This window comes from Palaemon carinicauda, chromosome 22, assembly GCF_036898095.1.
Source record: "Palaemon carinicauda isolate YSFRI2023 chromosome 22, ASM3689809v2, whole genome shotgun sequence".
NCBI classification, from domain to species: domain Eukaryota; kingdom Metazoa; phylum Arthropoda; class Malacostraca; order Decapoda; family Palaemonidae; genus Palaemon; species Palaemon carinicauda.
The window spans coordinates 9,445,972-9,468,544 of record NC_090746.1 but is presented as its reverse complement, the minus strand read 5'-3'; the positions used below and the strand labels follow the sequence as shown (position 1 = coordinate 9,468,544).

At 38.0% G+C, this 22,573-nt stretch overlaps 1 protein-coding gene across 1 annotated transcript in view; it reads left to right on the top strand.

Moving 5' to 3' along the window:
* LOC137616760 (alpha-N-acetylglucosaminidase-like) overlaps positions 1-22,573 on the top strand; it is a 511,993-nt gene that overhangs the window by 343,033 nt on the left and 146,387 nt on the right. The window contains exon 13 of the mRNA XM_068346760.1: positions 17,789-17,861. Coding sequence (XP_068202861.1) covers positions 17,789-17,861 — 73 coding nt within the window. The remainder of the gene's footprint in view (positions 1-17,788; positions 17,862-22,573) is intronic.

Below are 22,573 nucleotides of genomic sequence, written 5' to 3'. Positions count from 1 at the left end.
TATATATATATATATCTATATATATATATATATATATATATATATATATATATACAGATATCTATAAATATTTATGTATTGTAACATAGTGCTTTTATCCCTGCATAAAAGATTTGCCTTCCATTAATGTAACCTTGCACGTGTATATGTATAACATACATATATATATGTATATATATATATATATATATATATATATATATATATATATAATATATATATATATATATATATATATATATATATATATATATATATATATATATATATATATATATATATATATATATATATATATAAATCATAATCATGTAGTAAAATCCTTAAACATGGTTCCAACCTCTGTTGGAAAAACATTGTACCTAAGAAATACTTAGTTCCACTTTCAATAAATATGTATTTCACTGCCAACAATTGGCAAAAAATATTTTAATGGAAATATAGAAACATGTTAATTTTGGAAGCTTTATATTACATTGAAATTTTAAGAAAAAGGGCAATCGTTGCTATGTTGATCTCTCAATAATTGAAGATTATTTCAACAACATATTTTTAAGTTATCTTCCTTAGAAATATTTAATCAACTTACCTATACTAAACTCTAAAGAAGATCGTTTTTTCCCATGTTCCTGAATATGTGGGGTTTAAAACTGATTAGTTTTCTACAATCTGTTGATGGATGAATTCAATAAAAGTGGAATTTCCGCTTTTTTGCAGTCGTGAATTACGACTGAATTTTATCCATTTTTTGTTTTATTACATCATTGAAATAATTTGTAAAATGAACAGGACAAATCTAGATGCCATCATAATACAGTGAATATCGTTTAGTTTGATTATTCAGTAAAACAGGAAAAGTCATGGATGTTCACGCTGGTCTGTGTTTTGTGAAAGGAAAAATGAGTAGAGCTCATGACAGCATAGGTTTATTGCAATCACTTTGATTGCTCGGGTATGATTTTTTGTTTTGTTTTGGATCATTCGTTTTGCTGTTATTTGTTTCCAAGTTTCAACGATTTTTGTAAAAAAAATTTCAATTCCAGAACAGTTAAGCTATATTAATTCTTTTATTAACTATATTTTTGTCAACGACTTTACTACAAAGTAATATATTATAAAAGGCGAGTTTTGCCGTGATACGGAGGTATAGGTTTAATAGTATTGTACCAACCGTGTGTGACACGATCGTACATAGTTCATTTTGTATATATATTATGCTTGTATCTTCGCTCCCCCCTCGCACTACAAAGAACCTGAAAAAACACGTCTGTTTTTCCCATCGAGAACGGTGTCGATTTTGAACAGGAAATATCCTGTTGCCTTGAGCTTTTGTATACAAAGGAGAGTGTTCTATAATAAACTCACTCAGTTGCTTTCATCCTGTCTTTGAGTCACAACCTTCTCTCGGCCCGTCACATTGGTGACCCCGGAAGTCGACTCGTTCCTCCCACCTTCCACCCGCCCTCGCCCCTCCATCGTTGGTACTATGGCGGAGTCTACGGAAGTTGGCGCTGTGGCTGCCCCATTGAAACTTTCATCATTCGCCAGCGGAGAGGCGTTTGCTTGGTTTCAGCGCGCAGAAGTCCAGTTTTGCATCAAGGGCGTGACTCGCTCAACCACTAAAGCAGATTATGTTCTCGCGGCGATACCCGAGGACACCTTCCCAGAAATATCCAACTGGCTTTGTGAACAAGGAGACACCCCAATAGCATATGACGCTCTCAAAACATACCTTCTGCAGCAGTACTCACCGTCGCCAGCCGCCCGTATAGCAAAGCTTTTTCAGCTCTCTCAACAACCATTGGGGACCAAAGGGCTTCGCTCGCTCTCAGGGAAATGACCAGTATCGCTCACCTGCAACCTGCCGCAGACAGCTCTCCTTGTGAGGTGAACCTACTTCGTGCCTTTTGGATACGCCGTTTACCCGAACCTGTACGCGCTGCCATTCCCGATGTCGATAGTTTACCCATAAAGGACTTGATGACCAAAGCCAACGCCCTTATGGACAGCCACTTCAAGACCTCCATCAATACCTCCACCCCTGACAAAGAGGACGCCTATTCAACGTCAACCGAAGCTGACGTGAATGCCGTAGGACATACACGCCTACCCCGTGACGTGCCAAAGCGGCGACAAAGTCACCCACCACCCACCACTCGCTCACGCCCTAACCAACGACTTCCACAGCCACTTACTACCTCCCATCCGCCGCATTTTGCTACTACCACTTCAGATTCGGGGCAACCGCGAAGAAATGTGCCAAGGATTGTCAGTGGCCAAAAAACGTGTAAGTAGGCCATCGCTTGTGGCGGTGGCCTCCCGTGTTTCTAATCTTTTCTTTTTAAATGATGCAGGAACGGGCGTGCGATTTTTGGTAGACACGGGTGCTTATCATTCTCTTTTGCCAACTCATAAGGACACGACTTAGTCTGTCTACGTCAGCCGAAGTTCGCTTGGTAGCTGCCAACAGATCTGCGATACCCACCTACGGTTACAAGAACCTCACATTATCGTTTGGAAACTGTAAATTTAATTGGAAGTTTCTTGTTGCTGACGTCACATTGCCAATCCTGGGTACGGATTTCCTCTCTCATTTCTACCTTCTGGTCGATGTTGCCCACTGACGATTGGTCAACGCAGACTCGTACTTGTCGACACCTCTTCAACCCGCCCCCTCCAACCTCGCTCTCCACATCAGCGCACCCACGGATGCCTACGCCCACCTCCTCACGTCGTACCTGGAAGTTTTCCGTCCAGAACTTCGCCAAACGCCCACGGTCCCTGCCAAGCACGGTATTTATCACCATATCAAGACGACGGGACCCCCAGTCTTCGCAAAATTCAGACGTCTGGCACCGAAACGATTGGCAGCCGCCAAACAGACGTTCACCAAAATGGAGGAAATGGGCCTTTGCCAAAAGGCCCCCAGCCCATGGTCGTCACCCATACACATCGTTCTGAAGAAAGCTGGCTCCCTCAGTCCATGCGGGGATTACAGGCGCCTGAACATGCAAACAGAACCGGATCACTACTCCCTCCCAAATATCGCCGACGTGACCTCCTACCTGCACAAAGAGAAGGTTTTCTCTATGCTCGACCTCCTGAAGGGGTATTATCAGGTGCCTATGATGCCAGAAGACATCCCCAAGACCACCATCACCACTCTGTTTGGTACATAATCCTTCAATTACTCCTGTTTTGGCCTTCGTAATGCTGGGGCCACGTTTCAAGGCCTCAGGAATGGCATCATAGGGGACCTCCCCTTCTGTGTATGTTATGTGGACGACAGACTTGTGTTCTCCTCCTCAAAAGAGGAACACCTCCGTCACCTGCGCATCGTGCTCGACCGCCTGCAACAAAACGGCCTTGTAGTCCGGTACGACAAGTGTACCTTTGGCGCCAACGAAGTGTCGTTCTTAGGGCACCGCATCACTCCTGAAGGAGGTAGCAGCCGTTCAGGACTTCACCGCGCCCTCGACCGTCAAAACTCTGCAGGAATTCTTGGGCATGAGCAACTATTATCACTGTTTTCTGCTAACCATGGCCGCCACTCTTGCTCCCCTCTACGCCTCCCTCAAGAGCAAGCCAAAGGACCTGAAGTGGGGTCCCCTTCAAGAAACAGCCTTCTGCAATGCAAAGAAGGCCCTATCAACCGCTGCGGCACTCACTTTTCCTATCCCACATGCCCCTCTCCTTCTTTCCACCTATGCCAGCGACATCGCCATTGGTGCAGTACTCGAGCAGGTGGTTAATGGCTCGCCCCGCCCATTGGCCTTCTTCAGCAGAAAACTGTCCAAGGCAGAATCGGGTTATTCTACCTTCGATCGCGAATTGCTGGCGGTGGACTTGGCTGTCCGTCACTTTCGCTATTTCCTAGAAGGTATGCTCTTCGTCATTCACACAGACCACATGCCTCTGGTGCACGCCTTCACTCGACAGTCTGACGCCTGGTCCGCCCGTCAACGCCGACATCTCTCCGCCGTGGCCGAATACAATTACACCCTTCAACACGTCCCTGGGAAAATGAATGCCGATGCCCTGTCAAGAAACATGTTGGCTGCCGTTCAACTGGGATTGGATTACAACGCCCTGGCTGAAGCCCAATGACAGGATCCAGAGTATCAAGAATGTAAGACATCCTGCACGTCCCTCCGTTGGGAAGACTTCCCCCTCGAAGACTCCAACACCACCCTCCTCTGTGACGTCAGTACTGGTAGACCGCGACCTTGGATTCCTGCTCCCATGCGCTGGCAGGTGTTTGATTTCATTCACGGCCTTTCACATCCCTCGTGCCGTTCTACCGCACAGCTGCTGAAGACGAAGTTCATATGGCACGGCATTTCTAAGCATGCTAAAGATTGGGTCCAAGCCTGTACTTGTTGCCAAACTTCCAAAGTACATCGACACACGGATTCAGGAGTGGGCACCTTTCCTCAACCTCAGCGTCATTTCGCACACATTCACGTCGACGTTGTAGGCCCCCTACCCACATCACAAGGACATCGTTACCTGTTTACCATCATCGACCGCTCCACTCGTTGGCCTGAAGCCATTCCTATGGAAACTGCAACGACCGCCTCATTTACATCTGCCTTACTCTCAGGATGGATTGCTAGATTTGGTATCCCTGAGCATATTACTTCTGACAGGGGCACCACTTTGATCATTAGCAAATCTCCATCACCCTACATCAGACAACTGCCTACAACCCCACTGCCAATGGAATGGTTGAACGTTTTCATCGCACCCTCAAAGCAGCTTTGATGTCCCGCTGCAAGGATTCCAACTGGTTTACTCAGCTTCCCTGGGTCCTCCTGGGACTAAGGACCACTCCTAAAGACGCATTCGACGTCTCGGCAGCTGAAATAGTGTATGGCGACCCGTTGGTCGTTCCTGCCGAATTTTTCCTTCTACAATCTCCTCCGATGATGTCCAGCACATACGTCACGTCGTGGGAAAATTTACTCCATGCCGCCAGACTTACAAGCCCCCAGCGAAGCATCACATACCGACAGATTTGCACTTTGCAACGCACGTCTTCCTGCGCAACGACACTAGCAAGCCACCGCTAACGCCCCCTTACACGGGCCCTTTCCTTGTGATCCGACGCAGTCCAAAAGCATTCCTACTAAACATTTGTGGCAAAGAAGCCTGGGTCTTCATTGATTGTCTAAAACCTGCTTATCTCCTGCCAGATGACCCGCCTACAGTTCGTCTCTATAGATCAGAGCGTCCTATTTAACATGTACAGTGTGTCATTTTTAGGGGGGAGCCACGTACCAACCGTGTGTCACACGATCGTACATAGTTCATTTTGTGTATATATTATGCTTGTATCTTCGCTCTCCCCTTGCACTAAAAAGAATCTGAAAAAACATGTCTGTTTTCTCATCGGTAACGGTGTCGATTTTGAACAGGAAATTTCCTGTTGCCTTGAGCTTTTGTATATAAAGAAGAGTGTTCTATAATAAACTCACTCAGTTGCTTTCATCTTACCTTTTAGTCACAACTTTCTCTCGGCCCGTCACAGTATGTTTGAACCATATTAGTTTCCTTGGTTAATACAGTACAATGGTAACACGCTGGTCGTGTATTTGCATAGACAGTAAATCCTATCCTACCTTGGCCCGTGAGTTTCAGCTTTTGGCTAGGGAGGTTACAGCTGTTTTTGGACACCACGATTGGGCTTGCCCGGCTGTATATTAGCAATGTCTGGAAAGGTTTGTCCCCGGACGAAATTAGAGCAAATAACAACATGAGCTCACTCAGCAGAAGCAAGTATTTCCAACCCAAGAGCTCACTTAGCAGAAGCAAGTATTTCCAACCCAAGAGCTCACTCAGCAGAAGCAAGTATTGCCAACCCAAGAGCTCACTTAGCAGAAACAATTATTGCCAACCCAAGAGCTCACCCAGCGGAAGCAAGTAGTGTCAACCCAAGAGCTTGCTCAGCGGAAGCAAGTATTGCCAACCCAAGAGCTCACTTAGCAGAAGCAAGTATTTCCAACCCAAGAGCTCACCCAGCGGAAGCAAGTATTACTAACCCAAGAGCTCACTTAGCAGAAGCAATTATTGCCAACCCAAGAGCTCACCCAGCGGAAGCAAGTAGTGTCAACCCAAGAGCTTGCTTAGCGGAAGCAAGTATTGCCAACCCAAGACGTCATCTCTTAGTTGCCACTTATTAGATTACTCTATATCACGTCCCTTAAATGGTCTTTGTTCAGCCATGGCTTGCTTTGCTAGCTGTTGAACATAATTTCATTGTTCCTCTCTCTTGGCAAGTGGTACATGGATGGGCTTAGCATGCTTTCTGCATGGGTCCCTATTAATGGGTTGGGTTGACAATACTTGTCTCCATTGAGTGAGATTGCATTGTGATTGTCTCTAATTTTGTCCCGGGACAGACCCTTCCAGACTTTGCTAATATGCTGACCAGCTAACGTTCTGATAAGTATCGCTTCAAATGAAACGGGAACTGACACCTTCACCCTCTCTAGAACTTGAAGTTGAAAGCATTACTCCTCAAAACCTATGGAAGATAGGGGCGAGGACTTCTGGTACTAGTCTCCCAGTCAATGGTTTTCTATCTGTCAACTAGGCTATAACGAAATCCATCTATGATAGGGCGGAATTTTCCTGCTGGAGGCGCTGAAGGTTTTCGTTGCCCTTCCGGTTTGCTACCATATCAGGGTATGATATCCCAATTTAGACACCATCACTGGTGTTTAGCAAGCAAGAGAACTCTACCCCAAGACAGTGGGAGACCATGGTACAGAGGATATGATACTAACCAAGACTAGAGAACAGTGGTTTGATTTTGGAGTGTCATTCTCCTAGAAGAGCGGCTTACCATAGTTAAAAAGTCTTTTCTTCGCTTACTAAGAGAAAAGTAGTCACTGAATAATTACAGTATAATAGTTAACCCCTTGAGCGAAGGAGAATTGTTTGGTAATCTTATTTTTGTTGGTTGTTTGAGGACAGGGGAATGTGGAAAGAATAGGCCTTGGTGCATGTGTCGGCAAACACGAAATGATCCGTAACGAGAGAGAGGGATCCAATGTAGTACTGTCTAGCCAGCTTAGAACCCCTCAACACTCTAGCGGTAGTATGTCAACGGGTGGCTGGTGCCCTGGTCAACCCTTTTTAGACCCGACTGTTTCGAATTTAGTTATTTGTACTAGCTTTTGTATTGGATGGCTTCATAGCTTAACTCTTAAGGCTTAAGGATTGACGTTTTGTAAAAAAATATTCCAGTCCAACATCTGAAAATAATAAGAAAAACGCTGAAAAAACAATTACATATTTTGCTCAAAGCTGCAATCGCTATGATTCTAGAATCTTTAACTAAAACAGCATGCAAATTTATTTTTCAATATTTTAATATTCTATTTTAGAAGTAACCTCTTATATCCATTTCAAAGCAAGAACTTAAGAACCATTTTGAAAAGAATCATTAATCTCTATCCTTTGTGAACAAGTATTTCGTCCTATTTCCTGTAGCGATCGTCATGGAATATATAGTGTTGGAATCCTTCGGGATTTTCGTTGGATAACATTAATCTAACTTGTCCATTTCCTTGATAGAAATAATTGAGATATTGACTTGGAGCAATGGTGCAAATTGCAACATTTTTGTACTCACTTTCATTAACTGATTCCTTTCCTTGGTTGATTAATTCTTTACTTTCCTATGTATTTTTTTTTACCAAGAATTTGATAATCTTAAAGCGACTAAACACAGGGTTCAGTTCACATTTTAATCTTAAAATTATAGAAGCCAGTTTGTCACACACACACACACACACACACACTCACACACACACACACACACACATATATATATATATATATATATATATATATATATATATGTGTGTGTATGTATGTATGTATGTATGTAATTAAGACACTTAGACACACACATATATATATATATATATATATATATATATATATATATATATATATATATATATATATATATATATATATGTACATATATATTCATTTATATATATGTATATATACTTATCCCAAGGCACTCCTCCTAATTTTGGGGGGTAGCCAACATCAAAACAAATGAAAGAAGGGGACCTTTCCTCTCTACGTTCCTCCCAGCCTGACAAGGGACTCAACCGAGTTTGGCTGTTACTGCTAGGGTGCCACAGCCCACCCTTCCATGTTATCCACCACAGATGACGCTTCATAACGCCGAATCCCTTACTGCTGCTACCTCTGTGGTCATCCAAGGCGACCGGAGGAAGCAGCAGGGCCTACCAGAACTGTGTAACAATCACTCGCCATTCATTCCTATTTCTAGCACGCTCTCGTGCCTCTCTCACATCTATCCTCCTATCACCCAGAGCTTTCTTCACTTCATCCATCCACCCAAACCTTGGCCTTCCTCTTTTACATCTCACATCAACTCCTGCATTCATCACCTTCTTTAGTAGACAGTCATTTTCCATTCTCTCAACATAGCCAAACCACCTCAATACATTCATATTCACTCTAGCTGCTAACTCATTTCTTACACCTGTTCTCACCCTCACTACTTCGTTCCTAACCCTATCTACTCGAGATACACCAGCCATACTCCCTAGACACTTCATCTCAAACATATTCAATTTCTGTCTCTCCTTCACTTTCATTCCCCACAACTCTGATCCATACATCACAGTTGGTAAAATCACTTTCTCATAAAGAACTCTCTTTACATTCATGCCCAACCCTCTATTCTTTACCACTCTCTTCACTGTCCCCAACACTTTACATCCTTCGTTCACTCTCTGACATACTTTTGCTTCCACTCCACCATTTGCTGCAACAACAGAACCCAAGTACTTAAACTGATCCACCTCCTCAAGTAACTCTCCATTCAACATGACATTCAACCTTGCACCACCTTCCCTTCTCGTACATCTCATAACCGTACTCTTACCCGCATTAACTCTCAACTTCCTTCTCTCACATAGCCTTCCAAATACTGTCACTAATGGACCAAGCTTTTCTTCTGCGTCTGCAATCAGTACTGTATCATCTGCAACCAACAACTGATTTACCTCCCATTCGTGATCATTCTCGTCTACCAGTTTCAATCCTCGTCCAAGCACTCGAGCATTCACCTCTCTCACCACTCCATCAACATAAAAGTTAAACATCCATGGCGACATCGCACATCCCTGTCTCAGCCCCAATCTCACCGGAAACCAATCGCTCACTTCATTTCCTATCCTAACACAGGCTTTACTACCTTTGTAGAAACTTTTCACTACTTGCAACAACCTTCCACCAATTCCATACAACCTCATCACATTCCACATCGCTTCCCTATCAACACTACCATACGCTTTCTCCAGATCCATAAACTCAACATACACCTTACCTTTTGCTAGATATTTCTCGCATATTTGCCCAACTGTAAAAATCTGATTCATACATCCCCTACCTCTTCTAAAACCACCCTGTACTTCTAAGATTGCATTCTCTGTTTTATCTTTAATCCTAGTAATCAGTACTCTACCATACACTTTTCCAACCACACTTAACAAACTATTACCCCTGGAATTACAATACTCCCTCACCCTTATATAATGGTATAATAGATGCACACACCCAATCTACTGGTACCATTGACTACACAAAACACATATTAAATAATCTCACCAACCATTCAAGTACAGTCACACCCCTGTCCTTCAACATCTCAGCTCTCACACCATCCATACCAGGTGATTTTCCTACTCTCGTTTCATCTGGTGCTCTCCTCACTTCCTCTCTTGTAATCTCTCTCTCATTCTCATCTCCCATCACTGGCACCCCAACACCTGCAACAGCAATTATATCTGCCTCCCTATTATCCTGAACATTCAGTAAACTTTCAAAATATTCCGCCCACATTTTCCTCGCCTCCTTTCATTTTAACAACCTTCCATTTCCATCTTTCACTGTCTCTTCAATTCTGAACCAGCCTTCCTTACTCTCTTCCCTTCTTTCCAAAACTTCTGAACCCACCTCAGGTCAGCCGCCCTTTTTGCCTCAATTATCTTGTGCTTTATTTCCACATTTTTTTCTTTATATCTTTCATACTTCTCTACACTATTTACTCAACAGGCATTCTTCAAATGTCCTCTTTTTCTCTTCCACTTTTAACATCACTTCATTCCACCATTCACTGCCCTTCCTCATGCTGCCTCCAACAAACTTCTTTCCACACACATCACTTGCAATTCCAACAAAATTTTCTTTTACTAATTTCCACTCCTCCTCTAAATTAACACTTTCTCTTACTTTCACTCTGTCATATGCCATTTTCAACCTTTCTTGATATTTACTTTTTACCCCTTAACACGTGCACATCTTTCAACCTTCCAAACATTCTTTTAGTTATCAACACATAATCCATTAACGCCCTTTCTACCACTCTTCCATTTGCCACTCTTACCCATGTATACTTATTTTTATCTTTCTTTTTAAAAAAGCTAGAACTTATCACCATCTCTTGCTCAACAACACATATCTACCAGTCTCTCACCACTCTCATTTTCAGTTGGTAGGCCTTACTTCCCAATGACACCTTCTACCTCTCCAGCGCCCACTCTAGCATTCAAGTCACCCATGACAACTACATAATTTCTTTTTCCCAGTCCTTCTACACACCTAGTTAATTCATTCCAGAACTCATTCCGCTCTTCATCACTTTTCCCACAACCTGGCCCATAAGCACTAACAAAAGTCCAACATTCCCTACTCAACCTAACCCTTACCCACATTAACCTAGATGATATATCCTTCCATTCCACTACTTTTCCTATTATCCATTCACTCAGCAATAAAGTCACACCCTCTCTTGCTCTTCTCCTTTCAATCCCAGACACTCTACCAGTCATTTCACCAAATATCACTTCACCCTTCCCTTTTATCTTTGTCTCACACAAAGCCAATATATTGATCCCTCTATTCCTAAACATACTTACAATCTCACATCTTTTACTCTCTATCGTACTACATCCACGCACATTCAGACACCCCAAAACTAGAGTGCGGGGAGCAGTCACTTTCTCCCCAGCTCCACCTCTTTGATGTCTCACAGGAGCATTTAATACAGGAGAGGAGGTTCCCAGCCCCCTCCTCCCGTCCCTTTTAGTCGCCTCTTACGACACGCAGGGATACGTTGGCGCTGTTCTAATTGTTTTTATGCCCCCGCGGCCACAAGGGGCATATATATATATATATATATATATATATATATATATATATATATATATATATATATATATATATATATATATATATTTATGAATGCATGTGTGTGATCTTTTATGCATATAATGAAATTATACGTGTCCCCGACTGTAGTCATTTCATCATTACGTTATTATTATTATTATTATTATTATTATTATTATTATTATTATTATTATTATTATCATCATCGAATCAACACGCAGTATGGAAAGCCTAAGTAAATGATGAATAAGTAAAGAAATGAACTCTTTTTAACCAGAAAGAGTTTCTCAACTGGTCGATATTGCTTGGGGGCAAGACAATTATGTTACTTGAACTGATCCCTAGTCAGCTCTACTCTATTTGAGCAACCATCTATTAGATATTACATTCGCCAGATATTTTTGCTTTATTGTTGGAGAAGAATGATAACTATTGACAGAAATCACCAATCAGTATATTCTTGGCGAGGAGATTTATGTAAACTTATGTAGAACTTCAAAAGTTCAAACTTGCAGCAAATGTTTTTATGTTGAACAGGCTGACGTAAATCTTTTTTTATAGTTTATATATGAAAGATCTGTTTTAATGTTGGTACTCTTCTTATGATATTTTATTTTAATTGTTCATTACTTCTCATATATTTTATTTATTTCCTTATTTCCTTTCCTCACTGGGCTGATTTTCCTTGTTGGAGCCTTTCGGCTTACAGCATCATGTTTTTCCAACTAAGCTTGTAGCTTAGTTTGTAGATAATAATAATAATAATAATAATAATAATAATAATGATAATAATAATAATCTGCTTGAAGCGACAACCCAGTCTTATTGCTCTCTTTTAGTAAATTCTAAACTTTTTGTTTAGCAATAAGTGACAGTTTAAATCATGGTAATAAATGAAACGTAATGGAACGTAAGAAATAAAAGCTCTATGATATTGTGTGAATATTTCCCAGAGGATGATATATCAGTTTTTCTAGATCTGTCACTCATTCCTAAAAATGTCAAAGAATTATTATAGAGAAGAATATACCTAAAGGTAAATTGTTGATATATGTTATTAACCTACTGGTGATAATTGTCGTTTGAAGACAGACTAATGGTTTTGAATGTGTTATTGAAAGACAAAGGAAGAAATCTATAAAGTTATTAAATTGAAAAGTAGAAGTACATCCTCTATTTTGATGTTTGAGAAATAAAAGTGTTATAAGTTTCTTTAGTAGACTCAAGTGTACAATCTATAGATGGTTTTCTTAGTACTAAATTGACCACTAAAACATAGGATGAAAATAGCATATGTTACTGATGAAAAAATGTCTTCCTTTTACATTTATTCCTTCAAATTTTTAGACTCGTTTGGCAAGTATAAATCTTATCAAAATTTTTAGCAAACTCATTCATTGATTTCCTAAGAATTGTTCATAATTCATAAATAAAGAACAAAAGCTTGGAAAACTGGTTCAACAAACAAATTTAGGCGACCCATGGAAAAATTGGCAATTCAATTATCTATCGTTACGAAACGCTCCCCTCAGTCGTTTACTTTGAAAATAGATACAGTACTTCCATTGTGGCATATTGCTATTTGGAAGAAAAACAAAATGATTCTAGCAATGGTATTTCAACCTTAGAGTATTTTTAACAGAACATACTAGCCTGAAGGGTATTGCTGTGATTTGATTAAATTTAAAATGGAACGGAAAGGTTTTGTAGCCCAAGATTTAAAATAATTTTTATTTCTCATAATGTCCATTTAAGAAATCTTGTGCGCATTTTCATTAATCGGGTCTTCCTTTTCAATAACCTTTTCTAGTATGAGATATTTTTTCGGCACAAAATTAATCTCCCGTCTTTCAGATTGTTCTTTATACAATCTGGACTTAACCCCTCTATTCTAGTAGTCATTGTTGTCCTACCACACCATAAAATACATTTTCGCCACACAAAGGGACAGTCATACCACACCAGGACTGTGTGGCAGATTCGCCTACTGTGGATGGCAGGGGAAGGGGAGAATTTGGGGTTGGAAAATTTTGGGGGAGGGGGTTGTTGCAGGTCTTAAGTACTTTTGATAGGGAACAGGTTATTTGCCCACTTACAATATCAAGAGTTCTCATGGATGATGATGATGATGATGATGAGGAGGAGGAGGAGGAGGAGATGGATAATACATGATGGGTTGTGGTGGCTGATGTGGTAACGTCCCTGACTGGTGATCGCCAGGCTGGGGTTCGTGTCCCGCTCAAACTCGTTAGTTCCTTTGGTCGCTGCAACCTCACCATCCTTGTGAGCTAAGGCTGGGGTTGGGGGGTTGGGGGAGCCTATAGGTCTACCTGCTGAGTCATCGGCAGCCATTGCCTGGCCCTCCTTGGTCCTAGCTTGGGTGGAGAGGTGGCTTGGGCGCTGATCATATGTACTGTATATATGGTCAGTCTCTAAGGGATTATCCTGCTTGATAGGGCAATGTCACTATTCTTTGCCTCTCCATTCATAAGCTGCCTTTACACCTTTAATGGAAAACAGACAGTGGCTTAGATTAAGTTATGGCCTTGGTTACAGTTTGTTAAAAACTATTCAAATATATTTCTTTGAATAAAGTCATTAGTATGGATTACTGTCTACATTTCACAACCGCTCTATTATTATTATTATTATTATTATTATTATTATTATTATTATTATTATTATTATTTTTCACAACCGCCTCTGTTATTATTATTATTATTATTATTATTATTATTATTATTATTACTTGCTAAGCTATAATTATTACTTGCTAAGCTACAACCCTAGTTGGCAAAGCAGGAAGCTATAAGCCCAGTTGCTCCAACATGGAAAATAGCCCGGTGAGGAAAGGAAACAAGGAAAAATAAAATATTTTAAGAATTAAAGAAATGGACAGCAGTATTAACGAAACCCTTAGGTTCAGGCGTCTTATGCTGTTAGGTTCTAACAATTATGCCTTTTGATGTTTGGCTGATTTAAGATAAATTGCATTCAGAGTATGGAGTACTATGTATTAATTTATTGTAATTTCCAGAGCTATTCCTAATTGACAGATTTTAATTTAAACTGTCCAAACGTGCTAATCATTGTCTCTCTTCTTTTCTAACTACACTCTATTAAATATTTTCTTATCTATATTTATGCAATGTTAAAGACTAAAGAAAGCATTGATTAGTGGCCAGTTCCTCAATTATGGTAAATTTATGTTTTGCGCATTTTATTCTTAGTGCTCTTAGGAACATGGAAGGAAATACAGACGAGTTTATACTTTTAGAATGTCCTGTATATATAAGGTACCATTTGTTTTTCCACATATTGAAAATTTGAATATATTTACTTGTCTGATAATCAAAAAGTCTAAAACGCCATCATTATCTTTTCTCCATTTTCTATAGAAAATTTTCTGGATGGAACCAATGAGTAAATACTAGAAAAAGAACCATCAAGGTTGAAATTTTCTTTAAGCATGACAATGAAACAATATCCAACAAATTTTGTAGATTTGAGAACAAAGCCCTCAGAAGAATATTGAGAGTTAAATGGCATGACAGGGTTAGAGATGATGATGATGATGATGATGATGATACCCAGAACATTATCAACTTAGCTATACCAAATGAAGCGAGAGGGGCAGACTGAAGGCACTAATCTAGTCCCTAATTACCATGTAAATGTTGGATAAAAGAATTTTGTTCATAGCAATCTTCATTAAAGCTAAACTTACATTTTTAATGCAAATATTTACGAGTTCAATAAATGTATCTGTCTGTACTGATCACTCATAGTAATCAGACAGGAAATCCATTAATTCATCAAAAGGCACTTTTGTAAATAGTGAAGTCACATCAAAATGAATTAATTTGTGATTTGACATTATGCTCATATTTTGTAACTTATCTCAAAGATTAACTGAATTTTGTATATATGAGGGTTAAATGGAGCATAAAATTGAAAAAAATATTTTACTAAAATATTTTGATAATTTATGATATATTATTCCTGTGTTATTGATAATGGCTCTTACTTAATTACCTGGTATATGAATTTTAATTAAGCAATTTAAAAACGCTGTAATAGTCCAGTAGATATCAAAGGGTCAATAAAGGATTTTCCAGGATTTAGAATTGACTTTAGGCTTTTGTTAAAATATTCGATATATTTCGATATATTTGATATATTAATAATGGTATTGTATCCTTTCCAACTATTCTGATCACTTTCTCAACATCAGTTAATCTTTAAAACAGCTTTATAAACAATTGTTTAAAGATATTCAACGTTAATTTTTAGAGCATTATGGCATTGATTTGACTTTTCCATTTCTTTATAATGCCCTTTGATCATGGATTTTGGTAAGAATCTGTAGACGAGATTGTTAACTGTTGTATAAAGTTGATCACCTGATAATTTTATGGCAAAATACTTTTCTAAAAATCCCCCAGCATTTATGCTGTATGTGGGTGTAGAATATGTTAATGTCCACTTCGAAAGTAATTGAGAGAATATGTAAACGTGACCATATAACTGTTCAAGTTAGAGCAATTACATACTATGCATATGTATCTATTTTTAATTTTTGGGGATGTCTATTATATGAATAAGGGCATAGTCATTCAGGTTGCAGGGAGAAGTGTTATACATTTTTATTTACTGACATACTCCTAGAATTAGATGCTACATAGCCATTTTACTGATGAATATTACTTTAGGTGTCATCACATTCCCAACATATGTGAATAATCCATTAAGGATTTATTTTCAGAGAAAAAAATATGACTTGGAACCACTATAGATTGTTAGACCGCTGTTATTAAATAGGGATTATAGTTTCAGAAATAGACAGGGTTTATAGGCCAGGTTAGGTGAACGAATTTCATGCAACAATTCACAGCCACAGTAGATTGCTTCAACCATTTCCACTTAGGCTACGTGAATAGAGGTATATTCCCGGAGCAAAATCTACTCATTCTCTCATTCTGGTTTATCAAACTTCTGAAGAAGTTTTCTGAATCAGCCTTTAAACCAGAGATATGTCCCAGAATTTCAACTATAGTCGCTGCAAAGATTCCGGGCGAAATAAGCCAAACCCCCTGAGGATGCTGTGTCTAGAGTTAGCAGCGGTCACAATACATCCCCTTACAAATTTCAGATTATACAAACATATGTTGCGTAGTGACCTACCTTGGGAGACAACATGATTGGCTATGACATCATCAGTGGGTGTGGCTTATTTCGCCCGGAATCTCTGCTGCGACTATAGCTATGTTTTTATTCTTGAGTTAACATTCATGGTACCATTTTGGAGATTGCTTGCCTATCCCTTGATGTCAGTGCTCTGAGGAATCGCTTATATTCTTAAATTTGCACATCTCCTTTACATTCAAGCATCTGTCATCCAAACCAATGAATAAATGACTTAATTTTATTTATTAATAGCTGATGATTTTAGACATCCTAATTGGGGATAATATTTTTGAAGCGCATGTCCCATTTGAATAGAGTACACTGATGTATGTGGCTATAACTTAATTTTGTAAATATTAGACGAAGACTGGCCTTTTATCTAGTATGAGTTCTTGCTTGTCCTAAAAGATTTTGTCATACAAGGGAGTGTAATAATCAGTCATACAAAAAAGATATAATTGCTGCTTGTTTCGATGAGTACATTTTGAATGAACATACATACATACACACACACACACACACACACACACACATATATATATATATATATATATATATATATATATATATATATATATATATGTACCTAAATGTGGTGAAAGTGTATGTTTATCGCCATGATCAGCAAAGCTGCACTTGCCAGGTCCACCATTACTAAGTTCGTCGGCTGTAAGCTATCAGACGAAAATTTCCCACCATCACCAGTCTGCAATGGCGACGAGGTGATGAAAATTGAACGAACCCTCAGTCATGAATTGACATTCTGAGGCTTTTTTCCTCCTGTGGACTAGAAATGGCTTCATTTTCTAGTCCACTGCAGGACAGAAGCCTCAGACATGTCCTCATTCATGCCTGGCGTTTGGAAATATCATTATCACGCTGTCCAGTGCTTATTGGTGATGGTGGGAGACTTTGGTCTGATTGCTCACAGCAAACCAACCTAGCATGGGTAGCCCTGATTAATACAGGTTTGCTGATCAAGGCGATACGCGCAAACTTTCACCACGTTCAGGTATCGCCACTCACAAAGGATATGATAGTGTATATATATATATATATATATATATATATGTATATATATATATACATATATATATGTGTATATATATATATATATATATATATATATATATATATATATATATATATATATATATATATATATATACAAACACATACACACACACCATGCTGATATACATTCCATAATGACTCAAACATAAAAAGATAAGATATAAAGAAATTAAGCTATAAAAATTGGTAATTGTTGTACTTGTACTTGTACTTGTACATGTAGTATGTCTTTAATTAGAAGACGCAAAGTATTGTATAGAAATATAGAAAACTCAAAAATATTGCTTTTCTTTTTCTACAGGGCTGAGTCGTATTCCTCAAGGCGGTATAATTCTGCTAATTCAAAACTTCAGGAAGCTTGGCAACTGTTAATGGTAAGTTAATTAATTACATTAGTATTGAAATTGGATTTTTCCATCGATCCTATTAATTTTTTTTTTTTTTTTTTTTGTAAATGTTAATAGATTGTATGATGATGATGATGATGGGGTTCATGATTGTTATTATTACCTCCGCTAAGGTTATATTTTCGAGTCGGTTTATTTATTTATTTATTTGTCTGTAGACAGGATTTGTCTGTGTGTCTGTGGACAGGATTATGTCAAAATTAATCTACAGGTAGTAGGTTGGCCAGGGGACCAGCCACCCGTTGAGATACTACCGCTAGAGAGTTATGAGGTCCTTTGACTGGCCAGACATAACGTTGGGTCCTTCTCTCTGGTTACGTTCACTTTCCCTTTGCGTACACATAAACCGAATAGTCTGGCCTATTCTTTACAGAATCTCCTCTGTCCTCATACACCTGACAACACTTGAATAAAACTACCAAACAATTCTTCTTCATCCAAAGGGTTACTGCATTGTAATTGTTTAGTGGCTACTTTACTCTTGTTAAGGGTAGAAGAGACTCTTTAGCTATGGTAAGCAGGTCTTCTAGGAGAAGGACACTCCAAAATCAAACCATTGTTCTCTAGTCTAGGGTAGTGCCATATCCTCTGTACCATGGTCTTCCTCTTCCTTGGGTTAGAGTTCTCTTGCTTGAGGGTACACTCGGGCACGCTGTTCTGTCTTGTTTCTCTTCCTCTTGTTTTGTTCACGTTTTTATAGTCTATATAGGAGATATTTATTTTAATGTTGTTACTCTTGTTAAAGATTTTATTTTTCCTAGTTTCCTTTCCTCACTGGGCTATTTTCCCCGTTGGAGCCCTTGGGCTTATAGCATACTGCTTTTCCACCTAGGGTTGTAGCTTAGCAAGTAATAATAATAATAATAATAATAATAATAATAATAATAATTTGAGGAAATTTTCACGACAGATAGATTTTAGGCCATGGTCGACTCCATTTATTTTTGGAGATCCGGGTCCGGATTCTAGATCCAGCTTTGCATTTTTCACAGTTTTAAAGATTCCGTCAATACAAATTGACAGATTTCGAGCAAATTTCCTCTACAGATAAATCCTAAGCCATAGGCGACTCCATTAACTTTTGGAGATGATCCGGATCCTGATTCTAGATCAGAATTTTGCTTTATTTCATAATTTTAAAGATTCCGTCAAAACAACTTGACATTACGTCGAAACATATCGACAGATTTTAACGAAATTTCCAACACAGATAAATCTTAGCATACTAGAAGAACTTTAGCATCTCTTATCTAAAGAGTCAGTACTAACCCTTGTGTTCACAGTAGAAGGAGTTTGTACCTCTTTATCATGGAGCATAGTATACAAGAAGAATCTCGGCTTCTTTTATCTACAGAGTCAGTAACTACCCGTATGTTCACACGTAGAGTTTGTACCTTTTTATCAAGGAGCAGAACCTACTAGAAGAACCTTAGCTTCTATCTACTGAGACAGTACCAACCCTTATGTTCTCTTGAAATGGAATTTGTACCTTTATCAAGGAGCAGAACCTACTAGAAGAACCTTAGTTTCTATCTACAGAGACAGTACCAACCCTTATGTTCTCTTGAAATGGAGTTTGTACCTCTTTATCAAGGAGCAGAACCTACTAGAAGAACCTTAGTTTCTATCTACAGAGACAGTACCAACCCTTATGTTCTCTTGAAATGGAGTTTGTACCTCTTCAACAATGAACATAGCATACTGAAAGAGCCTCAGCCTCAGTACCAGATCTGGATTTACATTTTGTTGTGTCAACGTCATCCTTTGACGGTCAGGAATCTATTATTGCTCTTGTTATTATTGATATGACGGGAAAAGCAGGATTCAAAATATGCATTCTGTCATACAAAATGACGAATGTTAGAAATATTGGCCCTTTTAATTGTTGAGGAGGATCTCCCTCGTGTGTGTGTGTGTTTTTGTCATTTATATAGTTTATATATGAAAGATCTATTTTGATGTTGTTATTGTTCTCAAGATATTTTTTTGATTGGTTATTCTCTAGCAGTTTATTTATTTCCTTATTTCCTCTCTTCGCTGGGTTATTTTTCCCTGTTTGAGTCCTTGGGCTTATATCATGTTGCTTTTCCAACTAGGGTTATGGCTTAGCTTGTAATGATAATAATAAAAATAATAATAATTATAATAATAGTAGTAATAGTTATAATAATAATACTAGTAATAGTTATAATAATAATAATAGTAATAGTAATAATAATAGTAATAGAAATATTATTATTATTATTATTGTTATTATTATTATTATTATTATCAGCACCTGCTAAGTTACAACTCTAGTTGGAAAATCAGGATGCTATAAGCCTAGGGGCTCCAACAGGGAAAATAGCCCAGTGAGGAAAGGAAACAAGAAAAAATATATCTCAAGATCAGTAACATTGAAATAGATATCTCCTATATAAACAATAAAAGCTTTAACAAAACAAGAGGAAAAGAATTAAGATAGAGTAGTGTGCCCGAGTGTACCCTCAAGCAACAGAACTCTAACCTAAGAAAGTGGAAGACCATGGTAGAGAGGCTATGGTACTACCCAAGACAGTTACAGTTAAGTAGTTAACCTCCTGGGTGAAGAAGAATTGTTTGGTAATCTCAATGTTGTCAGGTGTATGAGGACAGAGGATATGTAAAGAATAGGCTAGATTATTCGGTTTATGTGTATATAAAGGGAAAATGAACTGTAAGCAAAGAGAATAATAATAATAATAATAATAATAATAATAATAGTAAAAATAATAATAACTTTACCAGATTGCATAAGGAAATCTAGTATTTCTCTTTTCATCATTCCAAGTGTCTCCATCTGACACATACTCCGCATTGTTGACTAATCTCAATTTTTATTTTCGTCCGTAAAGTAGATGATATTATTGATGCAAAGGCGTTTCAAAAGTTCTTTTGTCTCCTGTGCAGATATAATGATGTTTAGAAAGTAATTTTGTCTCCTGTGCAGACATAATGATGTTTAGAAAGTTCTTGTCTCCTGTGCAGATATAATGATGTTTAGAAAGTAATTTTGTCTCCTATGCAGATCTGTTTAGAAAGTCATTTTGTCTCCTGTGCAGATATAATGATGTTTAGAAAGTCATTTTTTCTCCTGTGCAGATATGATGTTTAGAAAGTAATTTTTTCTCGTGTGCAGATATAATGACGTTTAGAAAGTTATTTTTTCTCGTGTACAGATTTAATGACGTTTAGAAAGTTATTTTGTCTCCTGTGCAGATATAATGAGGTTTAGAAAGTCATTTTGTCTCTTGTGCAGATATAATGATGTTTAGAAAGTAATTTTGTCTCTAGTGCAGATATTATGTTTAGAAAGTTCTTTTGTCTCCTGTGCAGATATAATGATGTTTAGAAAGTATTTTTTTCTCCTGTGAAGATATAATGATGTTTAGAAAGTAATTTTGTCTCCTGTGCAGATATGATGATGTTTAGAAAGTTCTTTTGTCTCCTGTGTAGATATAATGATGTTTAGAAAGTCATTTTGTCTCCTTTGCAGATATAATGATGTTTATATAGTCATTTTGTCGCCTGTGCAGATATAATGATGTTTAGAAAGTCATTTTGTCTCCTGTGCAGATATAATGATGTTTAGAAAGTCACTTTTTCTCCTGTGCAGTTATAATGATGTTTAGAAAGTCATTTTGTCTCCTGTGCAGATATAATGATGTTTAGAAAGTTCTTTTGTCTCCTGTGCAGATATAATGTTGTTTAGAAAGTCATTTTGTCTCCTGTTCCGATATTATGATGTTTAGAAAGTCATTTTGTGTCCTGTGCAGATATTATGATGTTTAGAAAATTCTTTTGTCTCCTGTGCAGATATAATGATGTTTAGAAAATTCTTTTGTCTTCTATGTAGATATAATGATGTTTAGAAAGTCACTTTGTCTTCTGTGCAGATATAATGATGTTTAGAAAGTTCTTTTGTCTCTTGTGCAGATATAATGATGTTTAGAAAGTAATTTTGTCTCCTGTTCAGATATTATGATGTTTTGAAAGTTTTTTTGTCTCCTGTGCAGATATAATGTTGTTTAGAAAGTCATTTTGTCTCCTGTTCAGATATAATGATGTTTAGAAAGTCATTTTGTCTTCTGTGAAGATATAATGATGTTTAGAAAGTTCTTTTGTCTCCTGTGCAGATATGATGTTTAGAAAGTAATTTTGGGTCCTGTGCAGAGATAATGCTGTTTAGAAAGTAATTTTGTCTCGTGCAGATATGATGATGTTTAGAAAGTTCTTTTGTCTCCTGTGTAGATATAATGATGTTTAGAAAGTCATTTTGTCTCCTTTGCAGATATAATGATGTTTATAAAGTCATTTTGTCGCCTGTGCAGATATAATGATGTTTAGAAAGTCATTTTGTCTCCTGTGCAGATATAATGATGACAAGAAAGTCACTTTTTCTCCTGTGCAGTTATAATGATGTTTAGAAAGTCATTTTGTCTCCTGTGCAGATATAATGATGTTTAGAAAGTTCTTTTGTCTCCTGTGCAGATATAATGTTGTTTAGAAAGTCATTTTGTCTCCTGTTCCGATATTATGATGTTTAGAAAGTCATTTTGTGTCCTGTGCAGATATTATTATGTTTAGAAAATTCTTTTGTCTCCTGTGCAGATATAATGATGTTTAGAAAATTCTTTTGTCTTCTATGTAGATATAATGAT